We start from the raw sequence: 20,041 nt of genomic DNA on the forward strand, positions 1-20,041 counted from the left end.
GGAGTTGGCACCTATCAAGTGATAAAGGAGCTTTTATCCCAAAATGCAAAGCTCATTTAATGTTGGAGATGGGCTACTGTAATATATCACATAATGAAACAGAATAAGAGAAAAACATGATTACCTTAATAGACGCCAAGAAGGTATTCGATAAAATTGCATAACTATTTTTTATTTTTAAAAAAGGAACCTTACAAACTAGCAATAAAGGAAAATTTTTGACAGATATATTCACACATGTACTCAAAGATACTTAAACATAAATAAAAGGCAAGTGACTGGAAAGAAGTAAGCAAAATTATGATCATTTGAAGACAATAATCTATCTAGAACATTCAGGAAAATAAACTACGAAGTCACTATTTTTCCTACAAAATAAATAACCAAGAAGAGTTGTAATATATAATAGAAGTTCCACTCACAGTTATCCTCTCTGTTAGTTTCCTAGGGCTGATCCAACAAAATCCAATAGACTAGGTGGCTTACACAACAGAAATTTCTCACAGTTCTGGAGGCTGGAAGTCCAAGTTCAAGGTGTCAGCAGGTTTGGTTTCTACCAAGGCCTCACTCCTTGGCTTGCAGGTGGCCTTCTCTCTGTGTCCTCACAGGTCTTTTCTATATGTATACACACCCCTGGTGTCCCTTTTTATGTAATGATCTCTTTTTTAAGAAAGGCAAACTTACATGTGCTGTGCCTCATTTGGATATGTCTGGAGTCTTGGAAGCTTGACAACCCTACATTCTCCTATAAATGGACCTTGAGAGCTTGTTTGGGGATTCTAGCAGAGGAGTGCAGCTACTTACACACCCTCGACCAAAGAACAGTCCTTCCCTCTATCAGGGAAGGTCATCTTCTTCCATCAAGCATGAAGCTTCAGGGAGGGACAGGCACATGGAGCAGTAAGGGAGGAAGGGGACCCCTCCCTAGCCAGCCAGATCAGCAAAATAAACCCTGGTGATCAATGGAGTGACCAATGTCACAGCCAGATTGCCCTCACATCCCTAACCTTCTCCTTTTATAAGGACACCAGTCAGATTGTTTTAGGGCCCACTCTAGTGACCTCATTTTAACTTAATCACCTCTTTAAAGGCCAGATCTCAAAATATAGCCACATTCTGAGATACTGGGAGTTAGGACTTCAACATAAGAATGGGGGTGGGGGTGAACAATTCAGCCCATAATACCTCCAGAAAAGATACAATACTTAAATATAACCCTAAGAAGATCTATGAACAACCTAAAGGAAGGCAGCCATACCATGAAATTGTACAGAAAGACATAAAGAATGGGTAAATGGATACATACCATGTTCTTAGTGGGAATGTCTCAGTATTATAAAGTGCTAATTTATCCCAAATTTAATTAAATTAAAAGGTATAACACAACTGTAACCAAAAGCCCAACAAGACCTTCTTCACATCTCTTATATTTTTTCTTTTCTCTTCCATATTTGTTACATTACCTTCAACTGTATATGCTTTATTTCTAATGGGTGTGCCACCATCAGTTGGATCCATTATCTTCCACCCCAAACTGACCTTCCCAACTGCCCTATACCTGGTAATGGGAGGTCATCACCTATCAGTCACCCAGGAGAAAATCTCTGGCTTCTCTGGGAAAATTCTTCTTAGTCCACCTATAAATAATCAATCAGTCCTACGCAGCCATTTTTGTTAAAGTTACACCTGTTCCTTCCATTCCATTCCCATCTGCCCTTCTTACCTCACATTTGGATTTTAACTCTGCACATCACCATCATCTAGATTAATCTTTCTAAAATATGATTTTCATCATTCTCTTCCAAGTTTACAAATAATGGGTTTAATAACTCTACTGGGCGACCTTGGGCATGTTAATCACTGTGCTTCAGTTTACTCATCTGTAAAATAGGGAAAATAGGTAATAGTATTTACCTTATAGAGTTTTCATGAAAATTAAATGTTACAAATTGTTAATTTGTAGAGCACTTAGAACAGTTAGCACTATCTATGTATTTATTTAATAAATATCTTCCCGATTGTTTTACCTGGTACTTAAAAATGCTCACTTTGAGGAAAACTCATTCCTGTGGGTTTAGACACTGTATGCCCTTTTCAAATGATTATTTTCAGAAACACTTGACAAATAGGTTATCAATGAACACAGGTGTTCCTTATAGTAGTATACTTAATAGAAAAAGATTGAAGTATGTCTGTAGAAAAAAAATGTATAATAAAAGATGGTGAAGTCATACTATGGAAAACTGTGGAGACAAAGATATATTTGTAAATAAAAGTTGCATTTGCTATGGAGGGATGGCCGTAATACATTGAGTGAAAAAAGTAAGTTGAAGAATAAGAGGTATAATATGCTTTCATACACATTTGTTTCCGGAAGAATAGGATGCACAGGAAGCTGTAAGCAGAGGACAGAGGTTTCTGTTATGAAATGAGGCTGTATGACCTTCCTACAATGAACATGTTTTACTTTTATAATTAAAGCTAAGTAAAAACAAAAGAATAACGAAAGGAAAACTAAAAACTGGTTAAAACTTCCTTTTCTCTAGTCCTTAGCCTTTGATGATCAGATTTTTATCTGAACTGCATGAAAATACTGGTGATTTTGAGGTTGATGAGAAGTCAAACTAGGATTTGTTAGGATTTGCTTCAAAACCTCTATCCCACTAAAGATGGCTTTAAACACCTTGCAGATGAACCTCAAATGTTAGTCTTCACTTTTTTTGCCAGAGAACTAGGCCTCATCAAATACTTATGCTTCATCCTGATCTTTCATCCAAAGATCATTAATGTAATTACCTGGGAAACTCAAATAAGATGAGATGCAAAACCTTCTATCTTAGGCGTTGATGAGGGTTAGGGGGAACAGCTACCCTCTTCAACAAATCTCAGACTTTCAGAGGTAGAATCTCTCCATGTAGAATTTTCTCTTCTTGATAATCACTTCCACTACCAAGAGAAAACTCAAGAGAGTTGTAAATTCAGTTGGGCACACTTGAAAAATGCCGTTTTCCATAGACATTCTTCGGGATTTCCTATACGCCGAGATTCAAAGGATTTGGGGTTTGTAAATAAAAGGTGGCCCTCTATAAGGCATGACAAAAGTAAGCAATCTCAAAGAAACTAATGACACGGTAAGGTTTTAACTATCTAGGCACCTGCTTTGCCTAGAAAAACAGCCTGTTGTTTTCATTTGTCATCACTGGGCCTCAAAAAGCTAGGCCTTAGCCACCACCTGGTGAGGCTGATGACGCGCCATGTCTTACAACTGCCGCAGTTAGAAAGGCTGAGCCTTCTCCTTTAAGAAGCTGACTCACGTGGATGCTGTGTTGTGTGCTCTCAGCTGGGAAGGAGGTGGATCCTAAGTCTCTCCACATTGGCCGCCTCCGGAGAAGGGGCAGAGTTAGCCTCTTTGATTGGCTGTACGAGTACGAGGAGTAGAGTCAGGGGCGGGGCGAGCTGCGGGAGCTCGCCCTGTGTCTGCGGCTTCTGGGAGGGGTGGGCAGCGACGCGGAGGGGAGAGGGAGTGGGGGAGGGTGAACCAGGGAAGGGGCGGGGCCCAGCGGAAGGGGCAGGGTGCCGGGGATGGGGGCGGGGCCTAGAAATGAAGGGGGTTCTGGGCCAACCGGGAGAGCAGACTGTTCGAAGGGCGGAGCTATGCTGAGTGATTGACGTCGAGGCCCAACCAGGGAGAGGCGGGGCCAAGGCCAGGGCCTGACTAAACCTGGAGACTCGGTGGCCGAGGGGCTTCATCCCAGCTGAGGAGCGAAGAGCCGCTGGCGGCCGCGGATCTCACAGCCGCTCGGGGTGAGTGCGGTGGGCGGGGGGCTGGGCTCGGAGCCCGACGGGGGCTGAGGAGCCCTCCGGGCCGACGGCTTCGAAGCACTCCGGGATCGGCCCGGGGCGGGGGGACTCAGGCAGGAAGTGCCTCTTCCTCGTCGGGCTCCCCCCGGGGTCCCAGCGCGGCCGCCCTCGACCCCTCTGGGCGGGCCCCAGTGCCGGGGCTGCGCGCTGGGCTGTTTCCTCTTTGTGAGGCCCAGGCGCGGCGGCCGCCGTCGGCCCGCCCCCGCCGCGCAGCCGGGACAACCGGCGCGACCGCAACAGCCGCGACCCCTCAGCTCGGCGCCCGCGCCCTCCCGCCGGCCAGTTCCCCGGCGCCGCCTAGGAGGCCCTTCCGCGGGCAGTTTGGCCGGCGGTGCCCCCCACCCCCAGCCTGCCCCGCCCCCACGGGCCGCGTCCCCGCCGCAGTGTCGGGGGCGCGCCGGGATTCCGCGCCACCGCAGATGTCCGGAGGCCTGCTCCTCGGCAGCCTCGCCGCGCCCCCGGCCCCCGAGTGAAGTCCGAACTCGGTTCCGAGCCGCGGCGCGGCCCCTCTTGAAAAAGAGCCACCGTCCCGACCCCCTGGCACTCGCTCCGGGCGGGGGGCCGTGTTGGCTTTGTGTCTGCCCCGCCTGGTGAATGTCGGCCACCCTGCCCTGCAGCTCGCAGGCTGGCCCCAGAAGCGAGCGTGCGGCCCCGCTGGCCCGGCGGAGGGCCGGGTGCGACTGCCGGACGGCCGTCGGGCGTCCCCGCGCCACGGCGGCCAGGCCGGGACCCCGCGCCGCCGCCCGCTCAGCTGTTTCCGGCCAGGGTTCGTGGTGCGGGGGGAGGCCGCGCCGCGCTCGGCCCCGCCCCTCCCGATTGGCCCGCGGCGTCACGTGCCCGCAATCAGCTGGGGCCAGCTGGGGCCGCGGGCGGCTGGCGGGGTCTGGGCGGCTGCGGGTCGCGCCCGGCCTCGCCCCGCGGGCGGGAGGGTGGGCGTGCTCTCGCAGCCCCTTTCTTCTGCCCTCCTTCGAGGCAGCTAGGTAGGACAATGGGTATTGAGAACAGCGGGCGTTGGAAAACGGAACGGCTACCAAAAGATCTGTTTAATCGTGGCACCTATTAATCCCCCCCCCCCAAGGGAGAGAGTCTGGGAAGGTGTACAGCTCATTTATTTTTAAACTTTTTCTGTTTACAGAGCCCTGTCGGTAATCTGAGGATTTTTATTCCAGGTGTCCTTGACAGATGGAAAACCTGAAGTAACCTCAGGCTAGCTAACCTTGTGTTTTTGGAAAACTAGACTTGCTGGTGAAGTCACACTGGGGGTAATAGGATATTGGCTCACTTTGCGTGGCCGCGTATACAGTGTTGCAGCAGCGTTCCAACACAGACGAACCAAAATACACGAAGTGTTCCCAGGGTAAATATTTCTGCCAGATGTGAAGCATCTTGGTGGATTCCTCTCCTAAGACTTGATTGCATATTTGTACTGTGTTAGATAAGAAGGAAGTTACCAAGAACTTTTCTCTAGAAGCCTGTAGCTTAGCAAAAAGTCATAGACAAATGAAATTGAGTAACAACAGGACAAACGTACGTGTTACTAAAGTATGAAATGAGTGTCATGGGAGTTTCAAAATAGGGCAGTGGGTAAGAGTGAAGTGGGAAGCATTCTTAAATGGATTGGTATTGCTTAGACCTAGAAAATGGGAGAGTCTTTGGGTGGCTTTTGGGCAGAAAGGCCTGGAAGGAAAAACAGGCCTGGAGCATTTACAAATAGTGAGAAGGTGGAGCTTGTGGAATTTGGCACACAATGTATTTTTCCATTTATCCCATTATCTTTCTGTGAACGTAGTGGAACACCAGGTAGAATGTACCTCCTTGGGAAGGACATATCTAACTTTATCATATCCTCACCCATCTCAGTGCCCACTATAGGCCTACTGGTTGACTTTCTTTTTAAGTATCTCTAGCAACCATCTTATCTGTAGGGGAGGGAGATAATAAAATGTGCTCAAGTAAATTATTTAATTCTATACAGGGGAACTATGGAAATTGAATTTTTAGAAAACAACTTTTCCAAAATGGTTAGTAACATACATGTGGTTTCTAAAAATAATATATGGTTGGATCAAGGACCTTTCCCCACTTACTTGCCTTTTGCTCTACTGGAGTGGTAGAAGAGAGAAAAAGGTTTAGAAACAAAAGGGAAGGGAAATAAAGCCAAAATTAAGTCTAAAAAGAAGATATTAAATTAGACACTACCCTCCAACATAGTCCTAAATATGTTCATGAGATGTGAAAGCTAGTTCTAAATATATTCATGAGATGTGAAGATAGTCCTAAATACATTTGTGCCCAAAATACCATTTTAGGTTTTATAGAGCCTAAATGGCTATATAAATCATTATCTGTTTCTCTGGTAATCCTGTCCTAATATCTGGGTAATGTAGGAACTGAACCTTAGCTATGACATGAATTTGTTACTTGACACCTTAATCAGGAAACCAGACCGTTAATTTATACTCTAGTCCACCCAATAAGGCTTTTTTGACTCATAGTATTGCATCACAACAAATGAGAGATCTCGAATTTGTCCTGCCAATGGGGTGTTTTGGGGAGATTACCAACTCAGTTTAGCTGCCTCACTGAGTTACATAACTACTCTTATTTTCTAGTGATGACTAAACAATAAGTATTAATAGAAATATAGTAAACCTGGAAAACATTCAACAACAAAGGCATTATTTGAAGGACAAAAACAAAAGTACAGGTTACTGCCCATTGAAGACTTGATTCCATAACCAGAACATCATTTGACACAGCAAAGGAAACTGGTTGGGTATTTCAAGAGAACAAGAGGAAAACAGAGCTTTCGCTTGTCACTGAAACCTTGGCTTGGTAAATATTTTGTACAAAAATTGATAAATTGGTTTTATGGATTGAACTCAATTTATTTTCTCCCTTTTAAGTTTTAAATAGAATTTAGTCACAAGTCAGTATGAAAATAGTTGATGAGAGAACAATAGCATTAAATGTTAATTATAGTAATCGACCCAAAACTATTAAAAGTCTTTAGGTTTTGTTCCTTCTTTTGTCTTGGAGAGGGGAGAGACTGAAAAACAGATAAACATGCTTCAGTGTGTTTTCATTTTACCAGAACCATCGCAAAACACAATTTCCTCTGGAAGAGCAGATTTCTTGAACCCTTTCTGCACTAGGCCTCTGCACATTCAGTTCCCTGCTGGAGAGAGTCTTTGTATGTTGCATTTGCCAACCACCTCCTGGCATTGGAAAAACCCCACTCACTTGTCCAGCAATAGGTAGAGTCCCAGTATTGTCTGTTCTGTGGTCCATGGAAATACCCTGAGGAAATAATTGCTTTACAGAGGAAAAGTCTGTGAACAGGGTGTTTTTCTCATCAGTGGGTCCTTACAGATGCAAATCAATACCTACTATTCTCCCTGGTATTTTTAGGGCTGGGCACTGTGATGCTTTCTTTGGCCAAATCTACCTGCCAGGGTTGGATCCCAACTGGATTATTAATTACAAGGAGGGTTGGAACTGTGACAATGAGAATTTGAGATGCTTCAGAAGGTTTCTAACTTTCCTGTTGCTTGTAATTTCTGTCACCTCTTCGCTTAGCTTTGCAGTAATTAACATGAGGTGAAGCCAGTTAATTGTTACTTGTCTCATATTGTGTTTTGCTTTCTTCCTCCTTTTTTTTTTTTTTTAAGAGATTTTATTTATTTGAGAGAGAGACAGAGAGCATGAGCATGGAGGAGAGCGGGGAGCAGGGAGCCTGATGGAGGACTTGATCCTAGGACCCTGGGATCATAACCTGAGCCGAAGGCTGACCGACAGAGCCACCCAGGCATCCGCCTTCTTCCTCTTTAATAGGATGGGGAAGTTGGGGTGGGGAATGTGGATGAAGGAAATCTAATTTTACTGCATTACCTTTGTTTAACATTTATGGTATGCCGGGCACTATTCTCATAATGTATAATCTGCATTGAATTCTCACAACTCAGAGATGGATACTGGTATCTCCATTTTACAGATGAAGAAGCAGAGGATACCTTATCCAAAGTTTACACAGCTTTTAAGGGGCAGAGCTGAGATTTGAACCCAGGCTGTCTGATTTCAGAAATCAAATATCTGGGCCACATTGTTTAAATCCTGGGGATGCGGAGAGAAGGAAGCAGCAGCTAGGTGGTATATTATTATTTATTTTTGCAATCTTTTTAGAGCTGATCTGATTATAGAAAGTTAAAGATTTTAGCTAGGAATATCTGAAGAAAAGGGGAGCAGGATTAAAGTGATCCTGTCTAATACTCCTGTTGATCCTTAAATCTGAGTGCCAACTAAGTTTACTTTTTTACTGAGAAAGACTGCTTTCTAAATGAAAAGCCCTTTTTGCCGTCTGAAAGCGTTTTTAACAGGGGTCAGCATACTTTGTCAGGGGCCAGATAGTGAATATTGTGAATTTTACAAGCCATAGGGTTTCAGCCACAACTATTCAAGACTCTGCTATGGCAGTGAGAGAGCTTTCCAGTATAAACAAATGGATGTGGCTGTGTCCCAATAAAACTTTATTTAGGGACGCAAATTTGAATTTCATGTAGTTCTCATGTGTCAAAATAATCTTTTAATGTCTTTTTCCTACCATTTAAAAGCATAAAAACCATTCTTAGCTTGTGGGCCATTCAGAAACAGGTGGTGAACTTGAATTTTACCCACAGGCCTTAGTTTGCTGACCCCTGCTTTTAAGGAAAGTATATAGCAATGAGCCAGACAAAGAACAAGATACCGTATTTGTCATTGATTTTGTGTGTGTGTGTGTGTGTATGCATATATGTATATTAGCTGTGAACAAGTAGAATTTGAAATGAAAAACAATAACATTTAGCATCCCAAAAAATGAAATACCTGGCTATAAATCTAACAAAATGTTACAAGATCTATATGAGGAAAAATAAATGAAATCAAGAGGGGCGCCTGGGTGGCTCAGTCGGTTGAGCGTCTGCCTTCAGCTCAGGTCATGATCCCGGGGTCCTGGGATCAAGCCCCGCATCGGGCTCCCTGCTTGGTGGGAAGCCTGCTTCTCCCTCTCCCGCTCCCCCTGCTTGTGTTCTCTCTCTCGCTGTGTCTCTCTGTCAAATAAATAAATAAAATCTTAAAAAAAAAAAAAATGAAATCAAGAATGAAATAAATGGAGAAGACTACATGTTCATAGATAGGAAGACTCAGTGTTGTCACACTATTAGTTATTCCCAATTTTGGATTCAGTGCAATACCAATCAAAATCCCAACAAGTTACTTTGTGAATATCAACAAACTGATTCTAAAGTTTCTATAGAGAGGCAAAAGAATAGCCAATACGATATTGAAAGAGAAGAGAAGACTGAGCTACCTGACTTTAAGACTTAATATAAAGTTACAGTAATCAAGACAGTATGGTTTGTTTTTTTTTTTTTTTTTTTTTTTAAAGATTTTATTTATTTATTTGAGACAGAGAGAGCACATGAGAGGGGGGGAGGGTCAGAGGCAGAAGCAGGCACCCTGCCGAGCAGGGAGCCCGATGCGGGACTCGATCCAGGGACTCCAGGATCATGACCTGAGCCGAAGGCAGTCGCTTAACCAACTGAGCCACCCAGGCGCCCGACAGTATGGTTTTGACCAAAGAGTAGACAAATAGATCAATGGAACAGAACAGAGAGCCCAGAAAGAGATCCACGTAAATATCATGAACTGATACTTGACAGGTGCAAAGGCAATACAGTGGAAATGAAATACAATTTCATTTTCAATTTCCTCATGTAGATAGTATTTTCAATAACAGTGCTAAAATAACTGGACCTCCACATGCAAAAAAAAAAAAAATCTAGACACAGACCTTACACCTCATTCACAAAAATTAAAATCAGTCACAGACCTACATGTAAAATGCAAAACTATAAAACTCCTAGAAGATAACATAGGAGAAAATCTAGATGGCATTGTGTATAGCAGTGGCTTTCTAAATACAACACCAAAGGCACAGTCCATGAAAGAAATAATTGATAAGCTGGACTTCATTAAAATTAAAAACTTCTGTGCAAAAGACATCAGGAGCGCAAGAAGATAAGCCACAGGCTGGGAGAAGAAATTTGCAAAGATGTCGGATAAAGGTCTTATCCAGTATATACAAAGAACTCTTAAAAACTCAACAAAAAGAAAACTACCTGATTTTAAAAATGGCAAATAGCATATGAAAAGGTGCTCCATATCATATGCCATTAGGGAAATGCAAATTAAAACGAGATACCCCTGCACACACACCGATTGGAATGGCCAAAATCCTGAACACTGACATCATCAAATGCTGAAGAGGATGTGTAGAGTAACAGGAACTTTCATTCCCTACTGGTGGGAATGTAAAATGGTACAGCCACTTTGGAAGACTTGGCATATGATCCAGCAGTTGTACTCCTTGGTATTTACCCAAAGGAACCAAAAACTTATATGGATACAAAAACCTGCCTTTCATGGATTTCTTAGAAAAATCTTGGCACGTGTTTTTTTGCTGTGAACCTAAAACTGCTTTAAAAAAAAAAACCCTTAAATCTCAACTAAAAATTGACATTTTTAGAGAGTTGTTTTATTGACTTGGACTCAAAGTAGGAAATTAAGTAGTCCATATTGTCTAATTTTTGAAATAGTTGACTTCGGACACAGGTTGGAACTGCATGAGTCTGCTTATGTGTGGATTTTTTCGATAAATACGGTACTGTAGATGTATTTTTTCATAGTTTTTGTAATGTTTTCTGTTCTAGCTTACTTTATTGTAAGAATACAGTATATAATGCTTTCAACATACAAAAGGTGTTATTTGACGCTTATGTTTATGTTGTCAGTAAGGCTTTGGGTCAACAATAGCCTATTAAGTTTTTGGGGAGTCAGTGGTTATATGCAGATTTTCCACTGTGCAGGGGGGGCGCGTGGTTGACATCCTTAACCACCACCCCCCACATTGTTCAAGGGTCAACTGTTACACATTCCTGGAGACATTGTATTTTGTGAATTTTTCAAAGCAAAAAAGCTTTTTTTCTCTTACAGATTCTGTAAATCCTGTGAATTTTTAAAAAATTCTATAAAAAGGTAGAGGTTCAAAAATGTGATTGCTTCACCAGGGTCTCCTATTAAAATAGAAATGGAAAATTCTAGCTAGCTAAATATACTGTTGAAGGGGGAAGGAAATTGAAACAATTACTAAAATGTGATCTTTAAATCATCTATGAATTTCACTTATATTTTCAACCTGGCCCTTCAGTTTCCATTAATTTCAGATAAACTGATAGTAGGCTCCTAGTAAACAACCATGTTTGGTACTTATTTCAAGCTTTTAACAATTTTAATAACCTGGAAGTAAGAAAAGCTAGTACCAAAGAGGACTTATTTATAAAATTATCTGGGAAATGGTACTTATTAAAATTAAGATTTTTACTGTTTTTTGCTTGAGATTGTAAAAAGGAAGAAAGCATCTTAAAACTTTAGCTATGATGAGTTTGGCCCTAGTTTTCGTTATAAACTTGAACTTCAGCACTGACAGATACCAAAGCATGTATTTTATTACTTAGAGACACAGTAAGGTGCCCCTAGAGTCAACACAGAGAACATTAGTCATGTGTAAAAGCTCAATTTTAAGGTGTTTTTAAAATATGTGGCTGAAGAGATTTGGAACTCTTCTAAGTCTAAGCAAGAGACTTAGCATATCTGGGAAATATTTTGAATGTAAAAACAAAAACAGAAAGTAGATCACTGGTTACCTGTGACTGCAGAGGGCTTTGTGGGCATTTTGGGGAGGTGATAGAAATATTCTAATGCTGGGTTGTGGTGATAGAAAGTAGTGGCACAACCTTATAAATCTACTAAAAATCAATTGTATACTTAAACAGTGGCTAAATTATATGGTGTAAATTATTCCTTTAAAAATCTGGGGACTTTTTTGCTAAAAGAATTAGCTATATTCTATTTTGTCAGAAGAAAAGTTTCCAAGGTTGTAGAGGAGTGGTCTGTATGAGCTCTTAGAAAAAGATGTGGGGCACCTGGTTGGCTCAGTCGATTTGGGCTCAGGTGTGATCTCAGGGTGGTGAGATCAAGCCCCAAGTCGTCTCCATGCTAGGTGTGGAGCTTGCTTGGGATTCTCTCTCTCTTCCTCTGCCCCTCTCCTCTCTCTCTCTCCTTCTCCCTCTCTTGAAAAAAAAGAGAGAGAGAGAGATGGCTAAAGCACATGCCTTTGACCTTATTTTTGTGGTGCTATCAAATTTAGCACAAATATAGGGGTACCTGTGAATGTGCATTGCATTTAATAATATACACTCCCTGGCCACAAGAGGTTTATCTAGAAGGGATGAGAATTTGAATTAAGACATTGATGGGGAAGGAGGAAAGACCTCCAAAAGTGATTTAGGACGTTTTGTGAGAGGTTGCCAGGGTTTACTAGTTTAGGAGAGTATGTCTTTCGAACTGGCCACCATCTAAGAAAGGAAATACAGGAGGGATCAGCATGGAGGCAGGAAGGGTACATGATAAATCTGAGGAGAAAGGCCATGAATCTGGCAGCCCTCTGGTCACTAGAGAATGAGGAGAGGGAAAAGAACAACTGGAGCAAAGTTTCATTCAGGCTCCAGCTTGGCCAGTGTCAGGAAGTCACATAGACTTTATTTCTTCCTCTGCAAAAATAGGGTGACGATTAAAAAACTGTCAGGATTAAATGTGGAATGTGACCTAGTGTCCCATACAGTGTAAACACTAAATAATTACTAGGTCTAAGGCAGAGTTCAGTATATCCTCCAGGTCCAAAGGAGTCTGATTCAGGCACTACATCTTAGCTTTTTAATGACCTTTCTCCTTAAATATAAAGTGGCATTCTGATTGATAACAGCCTCTTGAGAATTTGGATAGTGTGAGTCAGTAGGTCGAGTCTCTAGCCCTGCAAACCTAAGGCTTAACACCTAGAACCTAATGACCCTGCAGAGGTTTTTCTACTTCCTAAAGATCAGACCTTTGATAGAAAGGGACGTTTTGCTTGCTTTTGCTAGATTCCATGGCATTCTAGCCTATCTTTTTTGGCAAATAACTAATTTTACAGTTTTATATCCATATATAGTACTCTATAAATGGAAATCACAACTAGGAATAGTGATTCTGCACAGATATTTTTGGTCTTGGTAATGAATCATATAATTGAATCCAGTAAAAATACTTGGGTAAAAGTAAAAAATAGACTGAATTTGAAGCAAGGAAGAAAAAACATGTTAAATCTCTTTACCCCATTTAGGAATGAAGAGATTGCCTGTATCCAGTAGCAAATGGTCACAGCTATATGGTAATTTTGAGTTAAAGATAGAATGATGTAGGCAGAGGGTACAGGGAGAGTTCATTTTGAAGTCTCAGTACATTTTCCACAGCGGCCTTGTGTCTGCCATGGCCAGTTCAAAAACATCTAGTTAATACTGCATTATGGTTGAAAGAAGTTACAATATGAATATTTAAAAGTTTGAAGGAAAATTCGCTTTAAAGTAATGAGTCCCAGAAGCCCAAGCAGGAGGCTAAATCACTGCACTATACTGGTTTTCAGAGAATTATGGAATCTGAGGACTGTCTTAAGAGGTGAGACTGTAAAACCTTGCTGTTGATTACTTTCTGTAGTTGAGCAGCAGTAAGAAACATGACCCAGATCACCTGCTCACAAGTTGTTGTATGCTGTGGTTATGTGAAGAGTCATAAACCCAGATGTCTTACAGGGGAAGTAATTATGTGATGCAAAGTGGTGACTGAGCAGACCCAATGACCTTGGGGGAGTGCAGCTACCAGTCACCTCCAGTCATTGTTGCCACAGGAGAACACGTGCCCTGTGGGCCAGATCTCCCTATTGTTTAAAAAACAAAACAAAACAAAACATAGGCTCTTTAATGAAATCTTTCATGTTTGATGGTGGCCCAGGTGTTTTTTATTAATAAAAAACTTTGTCGGCCAAATTAAACATGTGCACATGTTTGGTAAGGGAAGGGTTATTTGTTTTGTTCACTGTTTTATCCCTATGCCACCAAATGAGTTCAGCCTGCAGGCCTAAAATTTGCAAGCTCTGACCTTTATGTAACAAATACTGTGTTCTTAAGCATCTGAAAAAAGTAGTGCTATCATTTTAAAGGCTGGTGAAACAATAGTAACTCTTCTGTTGTCATTTTGCAGAAATGTAATCAAAAAGCTAAATATTTCTTAAGTCTTGTTTTCACCCAGGGTTTATTCATTGACATGTTTGTTAATGGGCAGTGGTTTTCCTTTCACTAGCCACAAATTTTAATTGTATTTACCATTTGTTTTTCTTATTAAACTTCCATATCAAAATGTTTAATGGAAGTCATCACAACCTTTGTGATGACTTTTTTGGTGACATTAGGACTGCCTAATAACTAAAGGAAGTTCACAGATGTAAGAAGGAATGATGGAATTTTTAACTTGCAATGAAATTTCCCCAAATTTAAAATGACAGTGGATTCGTACTACAAACATAGATTGTAGGGTTTGTTTTCATAGTGGCAGCTGCATCAGCTCTGCATGCCATTTTAAAGATAGGTGATAGAAATATTAAAACACAGGAGCTGAAAACTATACCAGGAATAAATTCTTTATTTAATGAGAGCTGTAGTGTATTCTTGACTATATCTACATCTTTAAAAAAATAGTGCTTAAGGGGATTAACTGCTGTGAATTCAAGGAGTTGCACATACTAACTCTAACTTTTGAAATACTGAAGTGTGATTATCCTTGTTTTCAGAATCTGGGTTTCAAAGCTTCTTGTTTCAATGTTTCAGCACTTCTGTGATTTATTGAATCAGTATGGTTTCTTAAATATAAGTTATGTAATAATGGCTTATCTTTCCCTTCTTTTCTGTGCTTGTTTTCCTAGCCTTATACCAGGGTAATGCAAGAATTTTGGCTTTAGGGTGGGTGAACTGCATTCCAGTGATGATTTTCTGTACTTGAAAGCTCTGTGACCTTTGATCAGTTAATAACCTTGGATAATTTATGAAATGGGGGTGATAACCTCACAGAGTTGTTGGGATGATTCTGAAACGAGAAGCACCGAGTACAGTGCCCCCACAGACTCCTAGCATACTGCTGTTAGTGCCATCGCCCCTCCGGGATTGTAGGGTGCCTGATGGCCGGAGCTGCCCCTCTCTCAACCGGGACTACCCTCTTCCCATTTCTGATTGCCCCTTTTTCTACTCTTGTGATCCCCCACACGTGCCCCACAAGTCTTTCCTCAGATTACATATGCTCAGAATGTACCCTTAACACTTAGGCTAAAGCCTTTTTTCTCACATCTCTGCCTGTGCTTCTCATTATTCGGTTTCTGATACTCCAGTTTCTTCCTGTGTTTGTCATACCAGCCAAAAGAGAAGTGATATTGTTCCAGTCTTGCCTAAACATGTTTGCTTTCTTGGCTCACTGCTTCTAAACAGTTCTTAGCTTGGTATGCCTGTTTGTTTGTTTAGTGTATGAACCTTGGATCCTTTAGCACAGAGTCAACTACTTCCCATACTAAGAACTACAAAGCAGAGATCATTATATATATATAAATGGTTCTCTATGACCCCCACCAAGTAGATACCAACAATTTTTTTAATCCTAATGCTTTCTTGTTCTTTTCCATTTGCTCCTAGGTTTTTAGAACTTCAGCTATAAAAATGGGCAGAATTTTCCTCGATCATATCGGTGGTACCCGTCTGTTTTCTTGTGCAAATTGCGATACAATCCTGACCAACCGCTCAGAGCTCATCTCCACTCGGTTCACAGGCGCCACTGGCAGAGCATTTCTTTTTAACAAGGTTGGTGGGAAAACCAGCTTCATTTCCTAAGTGAGTTCAGTGGATATATTTGACAGCAATACCAGAATATCCCTCAGAGCTTGGAGATAGCAGGAAGAGTCCGAATGAGAGCTGTAATCTGTATGCAGGAAAGTGTCCACTAGCTTGTCTTTGGGACCTCAGGAAGGCATTCCTAGAATGTGAAGTTTCACTGTGGAAGTTTGAAGACTGTGTTACAATAAGAAGGGCAATCTCCATTGCTTCATGAAACATTCAGTGTAAGAATTTAGTAGTGACTTCACAGACTATGGAAGAAGGGGCAGAAGTACCCCTATATCCATGTCACTGATTTATCCTAGGGAGAGCTGCGTTAAGCTTTCATAGTTTGACAGTGCAAGTGAATAAAGATCATCTAATCAACTTCCCTTGCTCTAATTTATGCTCACCAGTCATCCTGATTATGTTGTGGCTATTGCATGCCAACAGGAAGAGTGTTCCCTGATTTACAAATTAATGACCAGTCTGTCTGCTTCTCTGATTTTGGTTTGCTTTAAAATTGGTTGATGTGAGGGGCACCTGGGTGGCTCAGTCGATTAAGCGTCTGCCTTCGGCTCGGGTCATGATCCCAGGGTCCTGGGATCGAGCCCTACATGGGGCTCCCCTCCCCGCTCAGCTGGGAGCCTGCTTCTCCCTCTCCCACTCCCCCTGCTTGTGTTTCCTCTCGGACTGTGTCTCTCTCTGTCAAATAAATAAATAAAATCTTTTAAAAAATGAAATGAAATAAGATTGGTTGATGTGATTCTGCCTCCTGGAGTCTGATGTGTATTAGCAGAGTTGAATTTCCAAATCTTTTAGGCTAAGGGGCAGAACTAGTCCAGGGTACTGCTCTTAAAGGTCAGCTAGACTTCCCAGTGGACACCCCTCTGTTCCATTTAGAAATAAGCTTTTCTCTGAAAGAAATGATAGTGTAGATCTCTTGATCTTTCTTTAGGTACAGAGCAGGAGTTGGTATACTATGGCAGGCCAGCTACCTGTTGCAGTAAATGCAGTTTAATAAAGCACAGCATGCTCATTCATGTATGTATTGGCTATGGCTGCTTTTGTGCTACAATAGCAGAGCTAAATAGTTAAAATAAAAATCATACAGCCCTCAAAGCCAGAAATATTTACTATATGGCCATTTACAGAAAAGTAAAGCATAGAGGATTATTGGATGTTGAGAATCACTGGAAATTCTTCACAGATTATTTGAACCCATTTGAAAACTGTATCACAGTGTAGTAGGCCTAGTGTGTCCCAGTTGGTTTGTATATAAAATGTATGTCTAGAAACAAATTTGGCAAACTTTTTTGTAGTTGTGGAATACCTGTTGTATACTAGGTTCTCTTTCATTGGTAGCCTTATTTGAACTCCTCATTGAATGGTGAATGATAACAGTTGGATCCAAACCAACGTTTTAGGGCTCCAGGTGGAGGACTCTTCACTGCAACAGAAATGTGACTACAGGATATATAAGTAGTGCAGCTTGGACTAGTACATGGTACGGTAATGCAAGATTGCATTAGATGGCCAGTGCAGTGCAGTTTCCAGATATTTGCCTTTCCCAGCAACTTCTAAAAATAGCTCTTGGGAAGGGTATTGTAGGTTTGACTAAAGTAACAACTGCTGTTTGCTTTTCTGAAGTTGCTCTTATTGCACCAACCAAAATAATGTGTACTTCTTCGGCAGATAACTCACAGGGCTTGGCAATTTTGTGTTCCCATGTTTCTTAGGTAGTTAACCTGCAGTACAGTGAAGTTCAAGACCGGGTCATGCTCACTGGCCGCCACATGGTTCGAGATGTGAGCTGCAAGAACTGCAATAGCAAACTGGGATGGATCTATGAGTTCGCCACTGAAGACAGCCAGCGCTATAAGGAAGGCCGTGTGATCCTGGAACGCGCTCTAGTACGAGAGAGTGAGGGCTTCGAGGAGCACGTACCATCTGATAACTCTTGAAGACAAAGAGATAACTCCATCTTTTCCCAGGTCTCCTTCACTGAAAACAAAAATCTACTTACATACACTGTCACCTTAGCATCAGGGTCGGATTCATGAACTGCGGAACAAGAGGTTGTGAGAATCTAAGATGGAACCTTTCTTTCTTTCTTTCTTTTTTTTTTTTAATTTTCAATTTTCCATCCAGCAGCAGTGTGTAGAGAGAATATTATGCAGATGCCGTTAATTTTTTTCCCCCTATGTTTACATCTTGAGGCAGAATAATCTATCTGCAGCTACATGATGGGCTATGTGAGGAAAAAAAAATCTGGGCTGTTAGAGTGAAAAAGTGTGTTTTATGTAAATTTTGAAAGGAAAATGTGTCAAGAGCATGGTTTTTAAACTTATTTGGGCTTCATTTAAAAAAATGTTTTTTAAACCCCGTTATTTCACTTGATTTGCTAGCTTTAGGGAAGAGACCCGACTTTGTGACCAGCGCTAAAGGTTCAGTGTTAGTGTGGCTTGTGCTGGCCGCTGTGCCATATTCTTGTTGGAGATGAACCGTAGCACCAGAGCCCATCCTTCCTTGTCAGTCTTGACCCAAAGATGTCACCATTCCTAGTTATTTGTCACCACATAATTGGTGTTGATTGGAAACTTTTCCTGAAATGGGGCAGAACTGCTTGGTTGTCTTTTCCATGTAACTTAAGCATAGTAATATAAATAAAGTAATAGTTGGATGTTTTTGGTCCTGTGTTGCTTTTAAAAACACCTTCTAAAAGAAGAGCGGAGTATTTGATAAGTATTTTCATGGTAGTGTTTCTTTTCCTCTCTCGAGCTAAATTGACTGTGTAGAAGAGATTACTGTGCTTAAATTAAAGCCTACTGTTTAAACCCATAGTACTGCATTTAGAAAAGAGTTGAACAGAATGTCAGTGTGCGTTCATGCAGAAAGCATTTCATCTGCATCTGTTTTAAAAGAAGGGAAAATGAAGGAGCCTATCTAAAAATGCTTTGCAAAGCATTTTCAGCCTATCCTCAATTTAGTGTTGATTTTGATAAGTCTGTAGAACCTAATAGTTTCATCAAAGGACTAGATCTGTCATTAGTATTATTTTCTCAGATCTTCCCTCCGAAGTTCAGCTATTGAAATTAAAACTGTACTTGGTCCCTTCAGGGATCAAATTTGACTCAGGGTGTTATTTTAGCCCCAAACGTACAACATTATGAAGTATTAAAATATAAATGTTTCTTTATCCAAACTATTTCTAGGTATTCTAGTATTTGTTTCTGGTGGAATAAATGACATTAAAATTGGCTAATTATTTAAATGTATGAATGGATGTTTGAGTGCTCAATCTCTAGGTCTTTGTCTATAAAGGATGTTTGCCTCAACTAGCAAAATCTTTCATTGATATTAGAAGTGACGAGTACAGTTAAGATTAAGTTTCTCTTCTTTGCTTCCCGGCTCTTGGTTAGAGGCATAGGTGTCTGATTAAGTAGGTGTATAATACTGCATTTGAGATAAGTGGACACAAATGATCTTTCCTTCACCATGGAGTAAATCTTCAAGCTTTAAGAGACAGCTTTCATTCCCATTCATTTCCATACTGGCCTTTGATTATATGCAGATCCCTGGTAGCATGCCTTACCTGCAGCACTATGTGCATTCGCTGTCACAATAAAGTATATTTTGTCTTGCATTGGTTTTGCAAAACTACTTATTTCCCACTGATCCTTGTCTTAGTTTTTTTTTTTTTTTTTTTTTAAGATTTTATTTATTTATTTGAGAGAATGAGATAGAGAGAGAGAGCATGAGAGGGGGGAGGGTCAGAGGGAGAAGCAGACTCCCCGCTGAGCAGGGAGCCCGATGCGGGACTCGATCCCGGGACTCCAGGATCATGACCTGAGCCGAAGGCAGTTGCTTAACCAACTGAGCCACCCAGGCGCCCTCCTTGTCTTAGTTTTAACTTAGTTTTAATAACATCTTATCTTAGTTTTAATGTGAACACCTATGTAATACCTTTGAGTAGCTATGGCTTTCTTCAGTTAGTGATAAGGTGATATTCTGGCTTAGTTAATTTAACCTAATCTACACCAGGAGATACTGAATTTACCAGTAGTAACTTCTGTGTGATGATTTTTGCCTCAGACACTGACAAACTACAGTTTAGTATATATGAACAAAAAAATGTCCTATCACTAGGTTAACTTAGGGAACTGGCAGGTACCACAAACAACAAGGTCCTCTGTGCCTTTTAAAAACTTAATTTGCAAAACTGGAAAAAAAAAAAGAGCAACATGAACGATGAAGTCAGATTGGATTGTTTATTGAAAAATGAACACTGTTCACTGGAGATGGGAAAGCACTTAATGGGAATGATTCTGCTTTGGGATGAAGAGGTTGACCACATA

The 20,041-nt window shown here is 41.3% G+C and overlaps 1 protein-coding gene across 2 annotated transcripts; it reads left to right on the forward strand.

The window, feature by feature from the left end:
• The first annotated feature begins 3,692 nt into the window (after positions 1-3,692).
• Positions 3,693-19,326, forward strand: YPEL5 (yippee like 5). 2 transcript variants are annotated; one of them, XM_035000838.1, is made up of 4 exons: positions 3,697-3,804; positions 5,031-5,218; positions 15,507-15,671; positions 17,423-19,326. In XM_035000838.1, the coding sequence occupies exons 3-4, from the start codon at positions 15,531-15,533 to the stop codon at positions 17,645-17,647; spliced, it is 366 nt and encodes a 121-aa protein (XP_034856729.1). In that variant the 5' UTR covers positions 3,697-3,804; positions 5,031-5,218; positions 15,507-15,530; the 3' UTR covers positions 17,648-19,326. The 2 variants fall into 2 exon arrangements, with proteins under 2 accessions (XP_034856728.1, XP_034856729.1); XM_035000837.1 differs by lacking the exon at positions 5,031-5,218 and having other exon boundaries at positions 3,693-3,804.
• The last annotated feature ends 715 nt before the right edge of the window (positions 19,327-20,041 follow it).

This window comes from Mirounga leonina, unplaced genomic scaffold, assembly GCF_011800145.1.
Source record: "Mirounga leonina isolate KUSES-001 unplaced genomic scaffold, KU_Mleo_1.0 Mir_125, whole genome shotgun sequence".
Lineage (NCBI taxonomy): Eukaryota > Metazoa > Chordata > Mammalia > Carnivora > Phocidae > Mirounga > Mirounga leonina.